Source organism: Oncorhynchus keta, chromosome 11, assembly GCF_023373465.1.
Source record: "Oncorhynchus keta strain PuntledgeMale-10-30-2019 chromosome 11, Oket_V2, whole genome shotgun sequence".
Lineage (NCBI taxonomy): Eukaryota > Metazoa > Chordata > Actinopteri > Salmoniformes > Salmonidae > Oncorhynchus > Oncorhynchus keta.
The window spans coordinates 47,966,216-47,989,534 of record NC_068431.1 but is presented as its reverse complement, the minus strand read 5'-3'; the positions used below and the strand labels follow the sequence as shown (position 1 = coordinate 47,989,534).

The following is a 23,319-nucleotide window of genomic DNA, read 5'->3' as shown; positions in this document are numbered from 1 at the left end:
GTGCGGGAAGAATATTTTCAACATACAGTGCATCATCCTCATCTGTTGTGCGTGAGCACTGACCTCCTCTTGGAAGAGGTTCTGTCTGTTCTTGAGGGAGCGTAGTTTGGTCTGCTTCTCCTCGTGCTCCAGCTCCTCCTCGGGGGGCCGGAAGTAGAAGATGAGGTCCTGCAGGGAGAGGGCCACTGAGTCCATGGGCAGAGACGGGGGGGCTGAAGAAGACTTGTTCTTCCCGCTCAGAGAGTCCAGCGCTCTGGAGACACAGGGAACAGGGGAAAACGTCACTGTACTGAGCACGAGGTCAAACACTAAACCAAGGCGCTCCGCCCCTCCTGAAGGATAACAGTAAGTCAAAGGGGTCTATACATATGTCCATAATGTGTAGAAAAACTCAAGAGATTCCTAGATAAGTATTTTCTCAGAGAGCCATAGGGAAGACATTGGGACTGGAGAGGGGCCATACTTAATGAACTGAGTGAAGAGGCCTGCTGTGTTGTAGATCATACGAGCAGCCTGGAACTCCTCTGTCTGGGAGCGGGCCACGGTCAGGGCATCGTCCATGTGGCCCTCCTTATGAAGGATGGCCTGAGAGAGACATTGACAACATGGATAAACACCAGTTGCACTCCAGGGGAAAGCGGAGCATTTGAAAAGCCTGAACAAAATGCATTCACAGTAAATCCCTATATTACGGGGGCCTTCATTATCTCTTAGCATTTCCTTTGCTGTTGTTCTTCCTGTCCTTTAGCTCAGGTGTTTTTAGGCATCTTGCCGCACGATTTCTCCATACCTTCCTCTTAAGAGGTCCCAGGCGAGCGGACTTGGCATCGACAGAGGCGTATGTAAGCCAGAGGCCAGAGGAGACGTGCTGTACAAAACACATGGACTCCCCATACTTGATCTCTGGTGTGCCCATGCCCTCCACATCTCGTTTCTGAGCCACCTCGATCTTTTCCTGCAGGTTGGAACACGGAACAACAAGGAGAAAGAATGACTATCAACAGCCCTAGGTACGGAGGGATGATATGAACACTGCCAGAAGCTTTTGTTCCATTCTATGAAAAGGTCCACGTGTGTTTTTTTCACACTGCTCTTTATATGAACAGAGCACTGTTCGGGACGACCCTGACCTTGGAGATTCTGAAGCAGAAGGCTGACATCTTGGCGTTGGCTTTTTCAGGGTCCACCACCAGCAGTCCTTTCTCTTCATCCAGGCAGAGGTAGCGGCCTGTGGTTATATGACGCACTCGGAACGACTGGCCCCATTTCATGTGACCTCCACTCCATCTACACAGAGCCATAAGTACAACCCCAAAGAGAGAACTCATGTAAGACAACTGTAATGTTTTTTTGTTACATAAAGCTGATGAGCAGAAGGGCATCCACTCACCCAATCCGGAGGGGTTCTAGTCTCCATAGTGACCGGGCATGGCTACAGACAGCACCCCCTTCATAATGAGCAATTCTGAAAACAGAGATGAGCTGTTAGTGACAGGTGGTGTTTATGCAGTGTCAGATTAAATATCTGATTAACATCTGATTAACCTTCCTAGGTTCTCCCATGTCACACCACTCCTCCGCACACTTCACTGGCTTCCACTACAAGACCATGGTGCTTACCTACGGAACAGCAAGAGGAACTGCCCCTCCCTACATTCAGGCTATGCTCAAACCCTACAACCCAACCTGAGTACTCAGTTCTGCCACCTCAGGTCTCTTGACCCTTCCACCCCTACGGGAGGGCAGCTCCCGCTCGGCCCAGTCAAAACTCGTCTCTGTCCTGGCACCCCAATGGTGGAACCAGCGTCCCCCTGAGGCGAGGACAGCAGAGTCCCTGCCCATCTTCCCGAAACATCTGAAACCCTACCTCTTCAAACAGTATCTAAATTATCTCACAGCACCCCGCCCCCTCCCCATATATAAAATGTTTTTAAAAAAATTCAAATGTAAATGTGAAATAGTTCAACAGTGTTCATCACCTGCGCTGGTCGTCTCCTTGTTCGGCAGCAGGGATAGCCAAGCACTCATCCATGTGACCATGGAACAGTCTAAGAACATAGCCTCCAGTCAGAAAGCCTGAGGGGTTGATGTTACACTGGCAATGAGAGAAAGACACGGCAGTCAAGTGTAGTGTTTCTAGATGATCAGCTAACGACTAGGAAATAGAAAAACAATAAAAACATATTACACACCTTCAGCAAGCTCACAGCCAGACATCACAGGGCTCATGGTCCACAGCGTCTGCATGAAGGAGGCGTCCACCATGAGGTCACCACTGGCGTAGGAGAGATGCTGGAGCGAGAGAGAGAGAGAGAGAACGTCAGCTCCATCCATAACCTGGTAGGGTTGAAAGTCCACTTGGCAGTGTGTCACCAAAGCGGCTCACCAGGTATCTCTCAGAGGACACGCTGACCAGGATGAGGTCATCTCCCACCCTGACCTTTTCTCCCTCTGACCTCTGCTTGGACGCAGGGTGAATAGTCCACCAGCACGCCTCCCCTGTGGAGGAACACTTGCGTCACTCAACTGAACACTGTGCAGAAAATTAATATGAGCACTGTTCTCTATGGTAAGGCCATACCGGTGGAATCTTCCTGTAAGCCCACATCAAAGGCCAGTTTGTCTGTGAGTGACCTTGAGGTAGTCAAACAGCTGAGGTACTGCAGTACACAGAGAGTACAAATTACACAATGAATAACGAAGCGCTAATTGAAAAGCAAACCCATGTAACTTCAAAACTGTCTCCCACACTACCACCCACACTAAAAACGTAAATGGCTGGTATAGTACACATTCAATGAATGGGACTTATGTGGTTATGACGAGGGAGATAGAGGGAGAAAGTGTGGGTGTGGGTGGTAGTGTGGGAGATAGTGTTGCGTGGGTGGTAGTGGGGGAGATAGTGTGGGTGTGGGTGGTAGTGTTGTTATGGGTGATAGTGTGGGTCGTGGTGTGGGAGATAGTATTGGTGTGGGTGATAGTTTTGGCGTGGGTGATAGTGTGGGTGTGGGTGATAGTGTGGGTGTGGACGTAGGTGATAGTGTGGGTGGTAGTGTTGGTGTTGGTGCTGGTGTTGGTGATAGTGTGGGCGATAGTGTGGGTGTGGGTGATAGTGTGGGTGGTAGTGTGGGAGATCGTGTTGGTGTGGGTGGTAGTGCTGGTATAGGTGATAGTGTGGGTGATAGTGTTGGTGTGGGTGATAGTGTTGGTGTGGGTGATAGTGGTGGTGTGGGTGAGTGTGTGTGGTAGTGTGGGAGATAGTGTGGTTGGTAGTGTGGGTGGTAGTCTGGGTGAGTTAGAAGTAGAAAGAAGTGGATGATAGTGGGTTGGTGAAATGAGAAACATGTGAAAATAATTTGTGGGTTGGTGAAATGAGAAACATGTGAAACTACGCAGTGAGACAGAGGAGTCTGTTTACCATGCTGGAGTGAGTGTGCTTCAGTAGGATGGCATGGCCATACAGCAGGGTACGGTGGCCCCCTCCTTGAGATGACTGGGCAGAACACAGCAGAGCGAGAAGTTAAAAAACCAACCGAAGAGAGTCGTGTATGATTCAACATTCAGCCTGCTAAGGTCAGGCACACAGGACTGTTAAAGACTGAGGAGGGAGACAGGAGTTGAGCGAGTCATCCTCCTCGTACCAAACTGAGAACAACATGGCAGGCAACAGAGAACCTGTGTACTGAACGTATCTGGCTGAGAGGAGTCAGAGAGCCCACCACAGAGAACCAACACAACAGCAAACATGTCCACATTGTGTCAATACAAACCAGGGGTGAGTGGAAAGGGAAATTGATTAACAAAAGTCAAATGATTAACAATACTGGAAGCAAGAAACAATACCACAGAAAGTCACATGTCACATTTAACTGGAAGGCAGAAAAAGTGACATTCAGACAATCAAACAATATTGTTTCTTCAACATTTGTTATAATTAGTGGTTATCATTTCCACCGTCAATGTTGTTATCATCTTGATTATTCCATGAGTAAGTGGAGAGTCAGAACACAGCGCAAGACTGACCTCTAGGTCAGATTTAGTGAACCCGTGTGTGTGTGTGTGTGTGTGTGTGTGTGTGTGTGTGTGTGTGTGTGTGTGTGTGTGTGTGTGTGTGTGTGTGTGTGTGTGTGTGTGTGTGTGTGTGTGTGTGTGTGTGTGTGTGTGTGTGTGTGTGTGTGTGTGTGTGTGTGTGTGTGTGTGTGTGTGTGTGTGTGTGTGTGTGTGTGTGTGTGTGTGTGTGTGTGTGTGTGTGTGTGTGTGTAGTTTGATATTCAAGGTTACACTTTGCCCTACTACATTCCAGACTTTCTGAAGATGAATTGCCGTGATGTTTGGTCAAACCACAGTAAATCACGGGATGACGGAATAGCAAGGATTAAGAAAACGTAAAGGGCTGGTCTGGTTCCACATTCAATGAACGGGACTTATGTGGCTGTGAGGAGTGAAGATGGGAGTATGATGAAGGTTGTATAGGAGACATTCAGAGGGACAAGGTCACAGGGTAGTAAAGAGCCTTGTTTCAAATGACAACATCCAACACTCTGGTCTGTGGTCCACGTTTCTGCTGTTGGACGTAGTGTAGAGATTATACGGCAGCCAGAAGCCCTCGACGGCAGAGAGCTTCTTAGTTGCTCCTGTGTTGCTGACAGGAATCGTTCCTCGAATGTCATCTGAAACGCTGCTCGGCATTTCAGCTATGACAACACTGAGCAAAGTGTGGAGTTAGGTAGTATGAGTGAGGGCAGACGAAAGTGGCGCATCACTGTTTGAGACAGGGACATTGGGTGAGAGATGAGAGCACTCTCACGGTAGACAAGGGGTGGAGAGGAGGGGGAAACTTTGGGGAAACGTGACAGGAAGGGAAACATGAGCAGACATACCCATTTGTCCAAATCGACTGCCTATGGTTGGCAGGTGGGAGGTGAGGGGTGTGGGGTCAGAAAAGAGACAAAACCAAGTTAAGTTGCTAAAAATACAAGAGGCCTTGACATAATATTCATATTTCAAATGCATCAGTGATGTGTCATTAGCACATAACTACTATTCACGACAATGCTACTTTTACAACTATGTGTCGATGACATAAGAGAGGATGTTCTCACTACCATATAAGGCATAACAGTATTTTCTGAAATGTTTAACCAAAAGTACTGATTCCCATATTATGGGAAAAACATGACATTTGTTTTTGTTAGTTCGATTCAGAAAGAACTAAGCTCATCAGACACTACACAAAGACCACCTATATTATCCAGCCAAAGAAAAACTATTTCCATGTACTGTACACTGAGTGATCAAAACATTAGGAACACCTTCCTAATATTCAGTTGCATCCCCTTTTGCCCTTAGAACTTCCTCAATTCATCGGGGCACGGACTACAAGGTGTCGAAAGCGTTCCACAGGGATGCTGGTCCATGTTGACTCAAATGCGTCCCACAGTTGTGCCAAGTTGCCTGGATGTCCTTTGGGTGGTGGACCATTCTTGATACACACGGGAAACTGTTGAGCGTGAAAAACCCAGCAGCGCTGCAGTTCTTGACTCAAACCGGTGAAGCCTGGCATCTATTACCATACCCCGTTAAAAGACACTTAAATCTTTTGTCTTGCCCGTTCACCTTCTGAATGGCACACAGACACAATCCATGTCTCAATTGTCTCAAGGCTTAAAAATCCTTCTTTAACCCGTCTCCTCCCCGCCATCTACACCGATTTGAAGTGGATTTATTAAGTGGCATCAATAAGGAGTCGTAGCTTTCACCTGGTCAGTCAATGTCATGGAAAGAGCAGGTGTCCCTAATGTTTCGTACACTCAGTGTGCACTGTAGAATTGTTTAACATCAGATTTAAAAGAAGCTCCTTTAAGCCCAACACAACAGAACCATCAGCCCCTCTACTGGTCTCTTACCTCGTTGAGCTCCATGGTGTTGGACAGCATCTCCTGTAAGGCTCGTACCGACAGGGACTGCTCCAGGATGAAGCAGCAGATCGCCAAATCAGGTGGCACATTCTACAACACAACACATCCATCCATCCGTCAGTGAAATCCAGGGAACGGCAACGGCTGGAGTACAGACGTAATCAGAGTGGGGAACGTGGTTCTCTCTACCTGAGCATTGGAGGTGGTCTCCAGGAAGCAGAGGCGGTTCCCAAAGCCCTCACATGAAAGACAGAGTTTGATCTGTTCTTTCAGAATGGAGGCAGTGCATTGTAGCACAACCTGGTCATCCTACATACAGGAGAGAAAAAAAGGTCAAAGGCCAAAACAGATTACGTTAATCAGCTGAGCTAGTTTATATCATAATTGTTATTTAATTGTTTTACATTAAGATGTTTCATCACTTGGGTAACATTTCAAAAGTAGTACTTTATATTTAACTTGCCATTCATAACCTTGATAGGCCCATATGACATGAATACTGGCCAGGGGTAGAGTTACAGCCAAAACCCATTTAGAGGGGCTTAAGTGTGGATGTGTAATGGTTGTAGTGGAAGAGAATATAGTAAAAGCGTGAATATGATTCCTGTGCACCAAACAGGCATATTTTATGTCGCATAAGAACAAGGCTGCAACCCTGACCAACATATGGTAACAATAACGAGAGTAGATAGAGCCAGCAGAGTGATAAAGCCGCCGTAACGGGGAGCCGACACATGGTAGGTCAAAAAGCAAACAAAGAGTGGTCAACAGACCCTCTCTGGTCTTGGATCTCACATTCCTAACCTTCACATCCACATTTTCTTTGTCATTCTTCTGTGCCGGACCCTGCCCCTGTCCTAACACTAATCTCCTTGGTAGTCGGACTGTGGGTAAGCACCCGCTCCTCCCGGCCCTCTATTTCAGAACCCTGCACCTGCTGCTCACACATTCCCCTCGGTTGGAGCAGTGGATATTTGAGACCCAGTCAGCCTGGCATAATAATTTGTAATGGACTCACACAGAGAGCAGTGAGACAGACAGACCCGGTGTCAAACGATCATTCTTAGACTGACAGCTCAAGTCACACTAAACCTGGCCAAAGTCAACCATAGAGACCAGCCAAAAGTGGGTAAAAGCCGTACTCCTTAGTTATGACAGAAGAGCAGTGGACACCGATAAGTCGATGTAACAAGAAACCTTTTGCAAAGCCTACAGTGCTGTAGAACTCAGTGTACTTCAGTTCATTTGTACTAGTACTACCACTGTCAATCATACCAAAACTACCAGAACACATGACATATATATACACGACGCCATCACTCTGACCTGGCAAAAGATAATGTAATCGAACTGCACTTCATCATACTCAATGTGTAGAGCGAGTGCAGTTCTCATAGGGCCAGAACTAAACAGGTGCTCCCATGGCCCTGGCTATAAACCTGCTAATCCCAAGACTCCGTAAATATAGAACTCAGCAGAGTTCAAGATGAACAGCATCAAAGCAAGTGACGGCCAGCCTCTCTCACACCTCCACATTCAGCTGGCCAACTCAAGAAAATGGTTCCCTTTTTGGCGAGAGCGTCATCTTCCACACACTGCTATAACGATAGCCACGGTACGCTCACACACAAACGTGTACATGAACACAGTAGATGTCTTTACACTACTTTACGTTCATAGTAAGTACTGTACTTTCACAATAAAGTACATGTCTGCGGTTCTCTAATTAAACTCCAATAAGAATCTAACAGACTCAAGTAACGATCCTGAGAGAAGCACGAAACAGACTTAAAGGCCCTGTGCAGTCAAAAACGTGATTTGCCTGTGTTTATAGAGACACTGAGTGTACAAAACATTATGAACACCTGCTCTTTCATGCCAGACTTGGCCAGGTGAATCCAGGTTAAAGCTATGATCCCTTGTTGATGTCACGTGTTAAATCCACTTCAATCAGTCTAGATGAAGGGGAGACAGCTTAAAGAAGGATTTTTAAGCCTCGAGACAATTGAGACATGGAATGTGTGTGTGCCATTCAGAGGGTGAACGGGCAAGACAAAAGATTTAAGTGCCTTTGAAAGGGGTATGGTAGAAGGTGCCAGGCTTCACCAGTTTGTGTCAAGAACTGCAACTCTGCTGGGTTTTTCATGTTCAACAGTTTACCGTGTGTATCAAGAATGGTCCAACACCCAAATGACATCCAGCCAATTTGACACCACTGTGGGAAGCATTGGTGTCACCATCGGCCAGCATCCCTGTAGAACTTGAAATGCCCCTAGTTATTGACACTAACCGGTGCGCCTGGCACCTACTACCATACCCCATTCAAAAGCACAAACATTTTTTTGTCTAGTCCATTCAGCTTCTGAATGGCACACACACACAAGCCACGTCTCAATTGCCTCAAGGCTTATAAATCCTTCGTTAACCTGTCTCCTCCACTTCATCTACACTGGCTCAAGTGGATTTAACAAGTGACATCATTAAGGGACCATAGGTCAGTATATCATGGAAAGAGCAGGTGTTCTTAATGTTTTGTATACTCAGTGTATATTTTCACACTATGAGGTTGGAATACTCCTGTGAAATTGCTAATAATGCAATTTTAGTGTAAGAGCTGTTTGAAAAGACTGCATGACATTTCAGCCTGTTGTAGTGGGATGAAGTTTTGGACTGACTGGTGATTGAATGAATAAACCAATAACATTTACATTTGAGTCATTTAGCAAACGCTCTTATCCAGAGCAACTTGCAGTAGCAATTAAGGTTAAGAACCTTGCTGAAGGGTAGATTTTTCACCTAGTCTGCTCGGGGATTCAAACCAGCAACCTTTCGGCTACTGGCCCAACACTCTTAACCACTAGGCTACCTGCCACCCCAGTAAGAAAAATAGTTCTAAACTTCTCTACCAATAACAGATAGTTTTCCATTTTCCCTTCCCCACTTAAGACCACTCCCAGACAGCCTTAGCAAAAGTATTGCTTGAGAATTTGCTCTTTAACAAGAAGCTATTTTTGTTTTCAATTAAAATGGGCAAAAAAAAAAGAACAGTAAGGCACTTCATTGTTACCCCATAAAAAATATTTGATATTGATATGAAAACAGCTGCTCTGGGCCTTTAACAAAGCAGAGAGGCAATGTAGGACAAAGCTCTTTATATGCAGCAGGCACTATAAAAAGAAAGTGTTCTGCTCTGGTGGTGAATAATACCTCGACAAGTACACACAACACTCCATCTCTGCCTGGCATCAGTCAGGTTTGACACAGCAATATGTTATATAAAAACCGTGCCTTTGAAATGTGATTCAGCCTCACGTCAGCATGGGAGTCCCTAATGAGGAAAAGAGCTCTGCCTCAATAGAAACAGGAGAGCCTTTTTCAGAAAAGTCATGTTGCATGCCATGCTCTTTGTCAATGCCTTGTTGTGATTGGTACATCCTATGTAGCTTACAGGTAGTCTTTGAGAGAGAGAGATATTCACGTTGAAAATAATGTGTACAGTATCTAATACAGTATGCCAATGCCTGTTCCCAAAAATATCAGTGCTTAGCGTTGGTACATTGTTTTCACTTGCGTTATACTTGTTTCCACTAACTCGCTTCTCGGTGTATCTTAATATAACAGATATGAAATGCGACATGCTTGATTCATCCGAGGCCTTTGGTCCCTGTGAGAAAACCTTTACCCCATCAGTTTTCTTGACTCTGCTCCACCATGTCCCCAGAGGTTCAGTGAGACGCAGTGCGAGAGTGTCTCTCCACACTGGCTCAGTGGTATGAATGGTCTACCCTCCACAAGCAGGCCAGTCTGTAATTACTGTACAGCTGAAGATGGAACTCATTCTACGAACAGGTCACAACACACCATTAGGAAAAAGTGTCTAACACAATACCTCTTCGCAATTCAGAAGATGAACAGTGTGGAAATCAGCATCTTTCTCATGCTGGTCTCAAAATGTGCTGTAGTCTGTCACTAAATTGCTGTGAAGACATGCCTTCTCTTGACTGGACCAAATGCGCGGATGCACCAACGTAACCAACCACTCCTTTCCATCATGCTGCCACCTCATGACCTGATATGTCTGAAAACCCATATTACTGCACCTAAAAGTAAAAACCAATATGATAGTCAATCTGATTCCGCATCCCATTACATCTTATGTTCGTCATTCTTCGTTTTTTTATTTTTGTATTGCTACCCCTCGTTTTCATGCGTTTCTATTTGTCAGCGTCAGCTGTTACTTGGCACCCAGCAAACTGCCCAACTCCCAAACAGTAACATTTCAAGCTGCTCTGGTATAAAAATAGATAACAATGCAGACAAGCCCAGCATCTGTCCATGTCAATCTGGTCTTTCCAAAGTCAAAGGGAAGCCACTATCAAAACGTATGGAAGTTAATACATTGGACTGGAAGTTACACCAAAGTCACACATTAGGCCTACGTCAAGATAAGGCAAACTTATCGTAGTTATACTGCAGTATGGTTTCTCTCTCACAGCCTTGTTCAGTTACAATCAAAACGAACAGAGCCAAAGGAGTCCAGCATCACTCACCGTACGTAAGAACTGAATCTCCTCCTCTCCATCTCCTCCTTCCGCCATCCTCTAATGTATTACTTATCACTCTATTCTCCCTGGTTGTTCCTCAGCAAGCCTCGCTGTCTCTCTCCCACCTCTTTTCTCTCACTCCCAGCGTCTGTCTGCGTGTGGGCGTACTGAAGGACAATGTGGGTTCAGTGGCAATGGCTGTGTTATGAGACAGAGTGACAGTTTACCAACTCCTTGCTCGATGCAACATGACAAGGGAAAAGTGGGTGGAGCGAACTGTAAAACATGGTGCCACCTTTACGAAGTCCTTTAGAATTGTTGTACCATATTAACAAATGTACTGGTAAACGTGTGTCCGATTTTAAATATCTACAATATGTGTCAGTGACCAAGCCATAGCCTAAAACGTTAGTGTCGTTGCATTAGTCCCAAAGGGATTCCCATTGGTGAGGTCTGCAACAGGTTTGTGAATACACAGATTTTTAAACTTTGCTACCTACTAGGTCAGAAAAATGAAGTCAACCTCTAAGCAAATCAGGAAAACACCTCCAATTTTTACTAAAGAGGGATAGACTAATCTGATATCAATTAATAAATCAAAATGTTAAAATACATTATTTTATTCAAACTGAAATACATACATTTACACAAATTATATATAGTCAGATATGTAAAACGCAACTTGACAATAATAAAATCTGCAATCAGCAGTTGCTACATAATATAATAATGATATTTACCTATTGATTGACAGCTTAGTAACATTTGTACACCATCAGAACCCAAAATAAGCTTATTTTACTCCAATGTTTGAAAAACAATGTAAACAAACACGATATAGTCTCAATACTTGGTTAAAACTATAATTGTTATATTATGGACAGGCAGGACTTGCATCCATAGCTTTGTCGATACATTTGAGAGTGGTTACATTTCTCCAGCCCCATCCCTCAGATTTTTACCGAAACAGGGAGGCCACTTTGTTATTGTTCTACTGTTGACTGCCGCTTTAAAATACTACTTTTCTAGTATAACCTATATTGGCATAACAGAAAATTACATTTTTAAAAAAACTTTTAAAAACACATGGCATTCTTTGTGCGAGTGATCTTATTTTCCCATTTGTAAACCCTACTACTCAAGACCAATGCGCTAGTTACGGAGTACCATTTAGTCGGTCCTGTACCCCTCAGATCTGCAATGGGTCCCCTGTGGCCATGCTAATCTCATGGACGGGCCAGCAGGGCGAGTCTCTGTAGCGTCTCTTGGTGGCCGGGAGCTTGAACTGCAAGGCTGGTGATGGAGAGAGTTCAACGGGGAGAGAACCCCCATCACTCTCACTGACCCCCATGTCTATCTCTATAAAGCCAAAGGTCGTGACAGAGAAAGGGGAGCAGTTAGTCACCAAGTGTGCAGTGTAGAGGTCAGTTGATGTTCTGTCTATTGGTGTGGGAGAGGGTCCACTGGGAATGGGAGAGCATGTTTCTGTTTGAGAGAGAGAGGAGGGCTTGGAGGGAAAAGGGAGAGGGAATTTGACTTCTGTACTTTTGGACTCCTGCTGTAGGGGGGCCATGGTCTGAGGTGGAACATCTAAGACGGTGTCGGTCAGAAACGGTCTATTCACCTGCGTTGGAACTGTGAGGTGTTGGTCTTGCTCCTCCTTTGGATTGCATGTATTCAAGTGCATCTCCAGCAGATCATGTAGCTCTGACTCCTTAGGTTGTTCCTCCACCGGTTCCAATTGTCTTTCTTTGAGATTCAATTGTGATTCTTTAAACGTCACTTGGCAGGATTCCTTGTTCTGCTTTGGATTGGGTGACGGAGGAGCGCACAAATCCTGGATGGTCTGCATGAGGTGTTCCTGTTGTAGTTGATGAGTATGTTGGATTTCACACTGTCCTTCTTGGGCAAATTGATAAACACTAGGAGTTGGCTCTGGAGGTGGACATAGGACTGGCTCACTGAGGCTTTGAACAACCACTGGCACCTCTTGATGATTTTTAGAGGCTTGTCCTGGCCAAGGTCCGGGAACACCATCATGGCTGATGGAGCGTCCAAACCGCCGTGCTCCCTGCCGGCGCAGACGTACAACGCTCCGCTGACCCCCCTCCCGCTGACTCTCATGCAGGACATCATTGAGCTGAGGTTCAGGGGGCCTTGGAGGAACCCTGGGGTTACGGAGAAGCGTTGTCAGAGCGTTAAACCGCCTGATGCGCTCTGCTACAGACATGTGTGTCCTCTTAAAACCCAGTCCTGACTCTGTCATCTTCTCTTTCTTCACCGGCAGTTGAAGTGTGTCCCCAGAGACTCCATCTTCTTTCTCGATCATCCAATCTGTTTTCTCTTTCTTGTAAATTTTATCTTGAATTCTCAGTTGGTCGAATGTCACCTCTGGCATACTGATGGAGCGACGAGGGTGACGGGGCTTCTGACTGACAGATATATCCACTTCTGACTGCTTCTTACTTAGACCCACGTCTTCAGGGTCCTCTTTTATCCCAACCTGCTCTGGATCCCTCAATACATGGTTTGTTTCATACTGTCTAACGGTTTCCTCTATCGTCTCGTTTTCCAACTTGACACCAGAGCATTCACATGATTCCCCAGCTTGTGTCCTGGAAGGTGAGTCCAATGTCGCGAGATCCAGGAAGTGGTCGGGATTTTCAGCACAGCTGTAATTTGGCAGATCAGGGTCATCCTCCACTTCACTCCCCACTAGAACTGAATACAGATAAAATGTCACATTGAGTATTTAAGTGACAAACATGTAGATACATGGATGTAACTGAAAAAAATATATATAAAAAAATAAAAAACCTTGTCCTGGGCCATCAGTCATTATGACAGGAATCCTGGATGGTCCAGTCATACCATCAGTCATTATGACAGGAATCCTGGATGGTCCAGTCATACCATCAGTCATTATGACAGGAATCCTGGATGGTCCAGTCATACCATCAGTCATTATGACAGGAATCCTGGATGGTTCAGTCATACCATCAGTCATTATGACAGGAATCCTGGATGGTTCAGTCATACCATCAGTCATTATGACAGGAATCCTGGATGGTTCAGTCATACCATCAGTCATTATGACAGGAATCCTAGATGGTCCAACCTCAGAGCTGGATGCTTCAGTCATACCATCAGTGACCATTATACTGCCCATGATCCAATTCTCAGTGTCATTCCCAATGGATGTGGGGGAAGGGTCCTGAGAATAAAGTCGTAGAGTAAGTAGATAAGTCCAACAATAGAGCTCAGCGTCAAAAGACAAGCATGAGCAACATGAAGAGCCTGTGTTAGGACAGAATATTGGACAGCGCCAGACTTACAGGGCTGCTCCAGACTGTCATGTTGAAAAATCTAAGAGATGTCCTTCGATGAGCCTTGGCCTCCTGCACTGGATGCCTTCAGGAAACACAGACACAGTCAGACACAAAAACAAGGCGATAAACAAACAAGGGTTAAATAGAAGAACTACAATCAATGCTTATGATGCTTTAGATTAACTTGTTTGATGTTTTATAATCTTTCTTGTGATTCCTCCTCTTCTCTGGGGCAGTGAGAGTGACAGAGAGCTTGTGCTCCCTACTGCCCTCCACTCCACTCAGGACAGAAGTGTGACTACGGGTAGGGCTTTGGCCGACTGCCGCCTCGGAATCTGCTGGGACAATCAAAACATAGAACTTGTCATACCGTATCTTATGCCACTGACTAAAAGCTATACTGCAGTACAGGCTATAAATACGTGACCATTGGAGGGTTGTTTGCTCATGGATTGGTTGTCTTCTCTAAGGTCATGGATAGAGCGTCTGTATACAGAGAAGGATAATATTAGCTACATAAAGCATTTAAAATAAAAATCTCAGAGACGTGGTTCATCAAAATATACACTACCGTTCAAAAGTTTCGGGTCACCTAGAAATGTCCTTGTTTTTGAAAGAACACATTTTTTTGTCCATTAAAATACCATCAAATTGATTAGAAATACAGTGTAGACATAGGTAATGTTGTAAATGACTATTGTAGCTGGAAACAGCAGATTTTTTTATGGAATATCTACACAGGCGTACAGATACCCATTATCAGCAACCATCATTCCTGTGTTCCAATGGCACGTTGTGTTAGATAATCCAAGTTTATCCTTTTAAATACTAATTGATCATTAGAAAACCCTTTTGTAATTATGTTAGCACAGCTGAAAACTGTGGTTCTGATTAAAGAAGCAATAAAACTGTTCTTCTTTAGACTAGTTGAGGATCTGGAGCATCAGTATCTGTGAGTTCAATTACAGGCTCAAAATGGCCAAAAACAAAGACCTTTGTTCTGAAATTCATCAGTCTATTCTTCTTCTGCGAAATGAAGGCTATTTCATGCAAGACCTTGCCAAGTAACTGAAGATCTCATACAATGCTGTGTACTACTCCCTTCACAGAACAGTGCAAACTGTCTCTAACCAGAATAGAAAGAGGAGTGGGAGGCCCTGGTGCACAACTGAGCAAGAGGACAAGTACATTAGTGTTCAGTTTGAGAAACAGATGCCTCACAAGTCCTCAACTGGCAGCTTCATTAAATAGTACCAGCAAAACACCAGACTCAATGTAAACAGTGAAGAGGTGACTCCGGGATGCTGGACTTCTAGGCAGAGTTCCTCTGTCCAGTGTCTGTTCTTTTGCCCATCTTAATCTTTTATTGGCCTGTCTGAGATATGGCTTTTTCTTTGCAACTGCCGAGAAGGCCAGCATCCCAGACTTGCCTCTTCACTGTTGATTTTGAGACTGGTGTTTTGCAGGTACTATTTAATGAAGCTGCCAGTTGATCAACTTGGATTAGCTAACACAACGTTCCATTGGAACACAGGAGTGATGGTTGCTGATAATGGGCCTCTAAGCCTATGTAGATATTCCATTAAAAAAATGTTTCTGGCTACAATAGTCATTTACAACAATAAATGTCTACACTGTATTTCTATTCAATTTGATGTTATTTTAATATGGACCAAAAATGTGATTTTCTTTCAAAAACAAGGACATTTCTAAGTGACCCCAAACTTTTTAACGGTAGTGTGTATGTATTTTTTTTTTTTTAACAATTAAATGCAAGTACCTTTTTTTAGCAGAGCTCTCAACATCAGGGACAGGATCTTCAGTCGACTTTCGTTTAGATGTGATTGGTAATTCAGGTGTGTTGTGGTGAGCGGCCTTTGTATTTTGCTGACCTGTGAGGTCAAGGTTATAAAGTCAGAGGCAACACACTTATTGGCCCTTACTGAGGACAATCCTTTCTGCATCACTTTTTACTAACAGCATTTGAACTTTGCAACCAGTTAACAAGCAGCAAAAATCATATCATTATACCACAACATTATGCACGTACTGTCTGGGGGATGTAAAAGGTCAGTGTGAGTGCGGCCTGTCTTCAATTTACTGAGAGCATCCACAAATATCTCTGGAGAGATCAAACAAAAAATTATAATAATCTGAATTGAATTCATACATTTTCCAGCAACGTATTTATTCTGAAATTAATATCACAGTATAAACCTCATTATCCAGTCATTGCAAAACTCTCACCTCCAACACTGCGCCTCCTTTGATGTCCTAGAAGTCTATACACACCAAGTCCTGCCCTCTCCTGAAACCTCCCCCCATCAACTGGGGGTGTGGAGGACTCTGCTACTGTTGCCATGTCCATAATAGAAGGGGGGACAACACCTGGGGACATATAGAAGAGTGAAATTAGTATCAACTTTAAACCACATCTGTCATCAGCTACTATCCAAATGTATATTTCTCTAAACTTACCAATGCGATCAGCATGTATTATGAGTTTCTTGATCACTGCTGCTTGTCTATGCAGTCGTCTCTCTGTACCTGCGGTCAGTTTAGAGCCCCCAGCTGGACAATGTAGCAGATTAGGTGCAATCACAAGAGCCAGATTGCCCACTTCCATACGATTCTCTTTACATCTAGTGAATGTGAGTGATAGGAGATGATGGAGAAACTTAGGCACAGAGTGACACAGATCTCCCGCTCTCTTAGCCCAGATAAAAGAAGAAGTCATCCTGAATTTCTGGAAACAAACCTTTGAGCCGTCTGTCTCAGGAAGGTGCAGAAGTATCGGAGGGCCCGTGAATGCGACGGGGGGAACAGGGCTGTGAGAAGAAGAGCTCCATCCTCGACCTGCTCCTGCCGACCCTCCTCCTCGTCGAAGCCCTGTGCACGACACAGTGGCACCTGTAGATCCATAGGGATGAGGGGCGAGGGCAGCTCCCGTAAGAACTGCTTCACAAGAGACGCCACATCACAGGGCTGCAGAGTGGCTGAATGTGGCAGAGAAAAGACTGGCTCCCCCTGCTCCAGGTCAGCCTGTCATGAGGAGGTAGAGCGTCAACATAGAAAAGATCGACCCATGGAGGTAAGAAAATTGACATTCCTGCACATCCCTCCTGTGCCGCCTCACCCTCAGAGCTCGCATCCGGCTAAACGACCCGGTCTTTCGAAACAGCCCTTCAGTATGAAGATGCTGAGATAAAAATTCACAGGCATCCACCAAGAACCTATGGAATAGTTAGATCACTCAAATGGAATTTAAGTCATGTCCAACCAAAACGTTGGGCTTTCAGTTGTTCATTGTAATCAGAATAGGCCACATTAGATTGTTAGATTTTTAAAAATCACATCTCCTAGTTATGACTGTATTTAAAGCAACCATACAACTCAAGTTCACATACTTTGGCACTGTCCCACTCATATCAGTTAAATCACACTGTGGCAGCAGTATCAGGTCCCGACCAAAAGCAAATTTAGATTGGTTCTCCTGAAAGACATCCATCAACAACAAATCATGGTGATGTGCTAAAAAGCCTTTCTTACAACAAATCAATACCTCAAGACTGGTAGTTTGCAAATTATGATAAGTACATTTGAATATTTAAGAAACGTGACCTTGACAGTAATCAATCAAGTAATCAAAAGTCTGTGACAGCATATCGTGTTGTGGACAATGGAAAACATGCTCTATTGACGCATTGAAATTTACTGTTGAGAAAACATATTGGCCTTGTTGGTTACCTGTCTGACAGGGTCGCTCGTGTATGGCCCATTCAAGAAGTTCTTCCAGTTTTTCACGCGAACTCCAGATGCTTTCAAAGCGTGTACCACCGCCACCACGCGCAGACGGTCGTCCATGGGGTTTGGCATTGGTAGATCCAGTTAGGATGTCTTCTTTAAAAATTAAATAAGTTGAAAGTAGTGGCTTTTGAAAACTCCATCACTATTAAAAACCGACATTTCGTCAGAGCTAGGTAGAGAAATGATGTAGCCTACGTTGTTGCACGTCTTTGAGCCTTTCATCCCGCCGCCATCAAATTAGATACTTCCGGTCTCCTGTGCCCAAATAAGGCGTACTGTAGGTGTGATGGGCACGGTTCACAGAGACGTCTGTTCTGAAGTCACAAATATAGTTTGAAATGGTCAGTACATAATGAAAAAGAGCTCCCTACATACACGCCATACATAATGAAAAAGAGCCCCATACATACACGCCATACAGGAATGGACATATTTCACATTTATTGACATTGATTCATAGGGCCTTTTCTTAAAAGCGTGTTAACCCTCGCAAGGCTGCCGGCCCAGACGGCATCGCTAACCGCGTCCTCAGAGCATGCGCAGACAGGCTGGCTGCTGTGTTTATGGACATATTCAATCTCTCCCTATCCCAGTCTGCTGTCGCTACATGCTTCAAGTTGGCCACCATTTGTTCCTGTACCCAAGAAAGCACAGGTAACTGAACTAAATTACTATCGCCCCTTAGCACCCACGTCTGTCATCATGAAATGATTTGAGAGACTAGTCAAAGATCATATCACCTCTACCTTACTGGTCACCCACTTCACTTTGCTTACTTCCCCAATAGATCCACAGATGATGCAATCGCCATCACACTGCCCTATCCCATCTGGACAAGAGGAATACACATGTAAGAATGCTGTTCATTGACTATAGCTCAGCATTCAACACCATAGTACCCTCCAAGCTCATCGTTAAGCTTGAACCAACTGGGTCCAAATCAATCATGAAGTTTGCAGACGACGACAACAGTATTGATTACCAACAATGACGAGACAGTCTACATGGAGGAGGTGAGGGCTCTGGGAGTGTGGTGCCTGGAAAATATCCTCTCACTCAACAAAAGAAAGGAGATGATAGTGGACTTCAGGAAATAGCAGAGGGAGCACCCCCTATCCACATTGACGGGACCGTAGCGGAGAAGGTGGAAAGCTTAAAGTTCCTTGGGTTATACATCACTGACAAACTGAAATGGTCCACCCACACAGACAGTGTGGTGAAGAAGGCACAACAGCGCCTCTTCAACCTCAGGAGACTGAAGAAATTTGTCTTGGCATCTAAAACCCTCACAAACTTTTATAGTTGCACAATTGAGAGCATCCTGTCGGGCAGTATCACCGCCTGGTGTGTCAACTACACCGCCCGCAACCGCAGGGCTCTCCAGAGGGTAGTGCGGTATGCCCAACGCGTCACCGGGGGCAAACTACCTGCCCTCCAGGACACCTACAGCACCCAATGTCAAAGGAAGGCCAAAAAGATAATAACGGACAACAACCATCCATCCCACTGCCTGTTCACCCCGCTATCAATCAGAAGGCAAGGTCAATACAGGTGCATCAAATCGGCTCCTCTGTCCTCCACTCGTTACCTGTGTTAATGGCACCTGTTTGAACTTGTTATCAGTATAAAAGACACCTGTCCACAACCTCAAACAGTCACACTCCAAACTCCACTATGGCCAAGACCAAAGAGCTGTCAAAGGACACCAGAAACAAAATTGTAGACCTGCAGCAGGCTGGGAAGACTGAATCTGCAATAGGTAAGCAGCTTGGTTTGAAGAAATCAACTGTGGGAGCAATTATTAGGAAATGGAAGACATACAAGACCACTGATAATCTCCCTCGATCTGGGGCTCCACACAAGATCTCACCCCGTGGGGTCAAAATGATCACAAGAACGGTGAGCAAAAATCCCAGAACCACACGGGGGGACCTAGTGAATGACCTGCAGAGAGCTGGGACCAAAGTAACAAAGCCTACCATCAGTAACACACTACGCCGCCAGGGACTCAAATCCTGCATTGCCAGACGTGTCCCCCTGCTTAAGCCAGTACATGTACATGTCCAGGCCCGTCTGAAGTTTGCTAGTGAGCATTTGGATGATCCAGAAGAAGATTGGGAGAATGTCATATGGTCAGATGAAACCAAAATATAACTTTGAATAGACACGATGAATAGACACTCCCAGGGTGGTAGGTAGCCTAGCGGTTAAGAGTATTGGGCCAGTCACCGAAAGGTTGTTGGCTCAAATCCCTGAGCCGACTAAGTGAAAAAATCAGTTGATGTGCCATTGAGCAAGGCACTTAACCCTAATTGCTTCTGTAAGTCGCTCTTGATAAGAGGGTCTGCTAAATGATTCAAATGTAAAGATATGTGATGTATATATATATATAAAATCACATTTTTTTTTAAATACAATGACTTGTATCCATATACTCAACTTCCTATTTGTCCAACAAAAATAATATTATATAAAACGGTTATAGTCCATTCTTATTTACACATGCATCATCAAACATAGTACAATTTAATTGAAAGTGCACATTCAAATCTACACAATGTTTATGAATTTGACTTTTAGTAAAATGTCAGGATGCCACTTTTGTGGATCTGCATGAATTATGTAATCTCCCCCCTTGTGGGTGTCTTTCCAACTCCATTTTTGATCAATTCTGTCACATAATTTCAGTCGTGTGTTTCTTTTTTTCCAGAAAAGTTCTGATGTTGCTGACGTTGCTCTCCACGTCCTCCTCCATGCCACCTGCCTCCTCCCTCAGTCCGGCCCTCCCACATGGGCGTGGGGGCCTCAATTTCTCTTGGCCGTCCACCCACAGAATGGTACACCGGCCATCAATACCGTCAACAGAGACAGAGGAGAATCAGAGCAGTTTCTCTCTTTATCCTAAATTTTTCTTTAAAGTCAAACACAAAACTCAGAGTTACTCAGCAATAGCATACCTTGTAGACTGCAATGCTTTCCCCCTGCCTTTACTAGCAAAATGTAAGACTGGTCCTTTCTTGCTGCAAGCGGAAAAGACGGGGAGACAAAGGCAAGGTGCACTGCACTGCGCAGCTGTGGAGAACATGGAAAAGGGTTCATCATTAATATAGCTATTAACAATACAAATAAATATAACTAAACAAGATATGTTTGGGATATATAAGCGTTACTGTGAAAAGTCTACATCCATATGCACTTCATATAATTATGCTAAATGTTCATGCTGACTGACTTACACAGACGTCCTCATACTAATTTTCTTGCTGACTCTGTGGAGCTGTACTCATCTTCTGGTTCTGACTTCCTCACTGCACTTTGCTCTTCTGTTCTCTTCTCTGAGCTCACAATCTGAGGCCAAGTCTTTGCTCCTGACTAAAAAGATGTATTTTAGTGCTGTACGGATACAGGTCAGTTGACAGGCCCGAGACCAATTTCCCGATAGTTTGGAATTTAGGCTTAGGAATGTTTTAACTATGCTAAGCTACACATCATGAAATATATTGAGACGAATTACATACAGCCTACAAGTAGAAAAATATAACGTAATTGAACATTAAACGTATTTCAATATGATTGAAATCCTATATTTTATTTCTGTTTTCATTTGAAGCATATTTTATACATCGCTTGTTTGTATCAATTGCAAAGACATTGGCAACTTTGTTCTGAAGTTATCCGTGGTCCAGAGAGACAAATAAACCATGTGATGTTATGTTTAGCGGAGATCTAAATATGTATATGTGACGCCGGAGGGCAACAAAGCATTCACTAATGCACTTATATGGGTAGTCTGAGGCAAGCGTTATACACGGAACCCAAACCGGCTGCGCGCGTGCATTAATTCATTTTGTTCCCCAACACTAAACGCGATCACAACACGCAGGTTAAAATATCAAAACAAACTCTGAATTTGGGGACAGGTCGAAAAGCATTAAACATGTATGGCAATTTAGCTTGCACTTGCTAGCTAATTTAACGATTGTTTTGGGAAACAGCTCGGAGATGTAACGAAGCTCTAACGATGTACTTAGCCTTCAAGTGCTTTTGGGAAACCGGGCGCTGATTGAATTACGGCCCTTAGAGTTGGACAGGTAATATCTTATCACACTATCATATTTAGCAGATATGATCTGTGCCTTGCCCAGACTGCTCAGGGTGGTGCGCGTGCAGCCCTACAGGTGATAATAGGAACCAAATCCATTGCAGTGCTGCGCACACGCCTCTGAGCTGCACTGGCTCGTTCTGCCCGATTTGAGAATATGTTTGCGCCCACTGACTAATTCAATCTTTGTACTCTAGTGCTTTTAATATGGACATAGATTTAGCCTGCATATTACGTTACTTTTAGTATACAGGCGATATTGCACATGTTTCTTCTCTCCCTAGGCAAAGGACTGAAGCGTAACCTGAAAACGTTTGATTATCATTTGGCATTGACACTAATAGTCCTCCAATAGATCTTGATGTATCTTATGGATTTGCCTGTAAATGGGTTTAAAAAACATATAGAGAAATTAATCACCTAGTGAAAAGTAAGGCTTATAAAACTCAGACATTCTTCAGCACTGTCATGAGGAAAACCAACCACCTCCTTTGACAAACTACCAATTGCTCAGGGTTGAGATTGGTGTCCAGCAGAGGCTGTCATATCACAGCAATACGTGACTCCACCTGAACCGAAGTCAGTGAGAGAAATGTGCATCCACAGCACAATTCTGCTGACACTTTGAATAGCACATTCACGTCGGAGTCGGTCTCATCCTTACCTGATGGCACACATATGTAAGCAGAGAAGACTAGTCCATGTTTAGCTGTCAAGCTCCCGCCTGTTCCTCTTTGGATTAGTAGATACATCTCGTTATTTTAACACTTTTAAAAATATTCGATGAGTGGTGTTGACATCAACCCCCCGTATTACAGTTTGGACTTAAATCGGCTGGGAAATATATGACAATACTTAAATGGCTGTCTAGCAATTACCAACTTAAAAGTTTGAAGAATTTAAAAATGTGTAAATATTGTACAATCCATGTCGGCAGAGAAAGATTTACCCAGAAAGACTCACAGCGGTAATCACTGCCAAAGGTGATTCTAACATGTGTTGACTCGGGGGTGGGAATACTTATGTAAATTAGATATCTGTATTTAATTGAATACATTTGTTCATTTCTAAAAACATGTTTTCACTTTGTCATTATGGAGTATTCTGTGTTGATGGGTGAGAACAATTTAAATCATTTTGAATTCAGGCTGTAACACAAAATGTGTAATAAGTCAAGGGGTAACGTTATGACGACTTTCTGAAGGCACTGTGTGTGTATATATCATTTTACTTTGCTACAGCAAATAGTGTTTTATAAACTCATGTGGGCTGGGGATCCGTGAGAAGATGCATGACACCATAATAAAATCAATCATGCAATATGACTTCTGCTAGCTAGTCTTCAGATAACAAGTCAACATTATCTAATCAGTTTTCAATATAGTCGCCCATATAGCATATTGTTCCTATCTCTCCCCATTATATTCACAAAACCCTGAAACATGTAACTAGCTATTGCACTTACTGCGAGAAATGTTCTTATTCAGGCTTTCGCAAATGTTTTGTTGACAAAGATACGGAAACTGTAACTTCCTGTTTCCATATGTCAATAATTGAGTCAAGATGATGCACCGATGCGAATGTTAAATACACTGTATCAAATCACCACACATGACATA

The 23,319-nt window shown here is 44.0% G+C and overlaps 2 protein-coding genes across 16 annotated transcripts in view; both read right to left on the bottom strand.

The window, feature by feature from the left end:
- The window catches only part of LOC118390425 (ryanodine receptor 1-like), a 73,207-nt gene extending 62,546 nt beyond the window's left edge, over positions 1-10,661 (bottom strand). For 10 of the 13 annotated variants that reach the window (XM_052457357.1, XM_035780980.2, XM_052457361.1 and 7 more), the window contains exons 1-14: positions 10,469-10,661; positions 6,108-6,227; positions 5,907-6,008; positions 4,881-4,901; positions 3,419-3,493; positions 2,582-2,660; positions 2,387-2,499; positions 2,193-2,292; positions 1,980-2,076; positions 1,391-1,465; positions 1,131-1,287; positions 791-955; positions 464-585; positions 64-253 (exon numbers count right to left, since the gene is read on the bottom strand). In XM_052457357.1, the coding sequence (XP_052313317.1) occupies positions 64-253; positions 464-585; positions 791-955; positions 1,131-1,287; positions 1,391-1,465; positions 1,980-2,076; positions 2,193-2,292; positions 2,387-2,499; positions 2,582-2,660; positions 3,419-3,493; positions 4,881-4,901; positions 5,907-6,008; positions 6,108-6,227; positions 10,469-10,516 (1,464 nt within the window). In that variant the 5' untranslated portion in view covers positions 10,517-10,661. The remainder of the gene's footprint in view (positions 1-63; positions 254-463; positions 586-790; positions 956-1,130; positions 1,288-1,390; positions 1,466-1,979; positions 2,077-2,192; positions 2,293-2,386; positions 2,500-2,581; positions 2,661-3,418; positions 3,494-4,880; positions 4,902-5,906; positions 6,009-6,107; positions 6,228-10,468) is intronic. The other 3 variants (XM_052457362.1, XM_052457367.1, XM_052457369.1) reach the window with 1 other exon arrangement.
- A 405-nt stretch (positions 10,662-11,066) lies between these two features.
- LOC118390423 (uncharacterized) lies at positions 11,067-23,272 on the bottom strand. 3 transcript variants are annotated; one of them, XM_035780979.2, is made up of 16 exons: positions 20,835-21,977; positions 20,556-20,670; positions 17,794-17,912; positions 17,539-17,691; positions 17,199-17,284; positions 16,928-17,024; positions 16,550-16,833; positions 16,270-16,433; positions 16,039-16,179; positions 15,842-15,913; positions 15,572-15,683; positions 14,219-14,277; positions 13,976-14,126; positions 13,798-13,873; positions 13,280-13,676; positions 11,067-13,183 (listed from the first exon to the last, which is right to left on the bottom strand). In XM_035780979.2, the coding sequence occupies exons 4-16, from the start codon at positions 17,665-17,667 to the stop codon at positions 11,652-11,654; spliced, it is 3,300 nt and encodes a 1,099-aa protein (XP_035636872.2). In that variant the 5' UTR covers positions 17,668-17,691; positions 17,794-17,912; positions 20,556-20,670; positions 20,835-21,977; the 3' UTR covers positions 11,067-11,651. The 3 variants fall into 3 exon arrangements, with proteins under 3 accessions (XP_035636872.2, XP_035636869.2, XP_035636868.2); XM_035780976.2 differs by lacking the exon at positions 20,835-21,977 and adding an exon at positions 23,166-23,272 and having other exon boundaries at positions 17,539-17,912; XM_035780975.2 differs by having other exon boundaries at positions 17,539-17,912; positions 20,835-21,976.
- Positions 23,273-23,319: the final 47 nt, after the last annotated feature.

Coding starts and splice junctions, on each gene's coding strand:
- LOC118390423 (XM_035780976.2), bottom strand. CDS start 17,667: ATGCCAAACCCCATGGACGACCGTCTGCGCGTGGTGGCGGTGGTACAC. Junction 16,834..16,927: donor GCCGGATGCGAGCTCTGAGG/GTGAGGCGGCAC, acceptor TCCTCATGACAG/GCTGACCTGGAGCAGGGGGA. Junction 13,184..13,279: donor GACTGATGGCCCAGGACAAG/GTTTTTTATTTT, acceptor ATCTGTATTCAG/TTCTAGTGGGGAGTGAAGTG.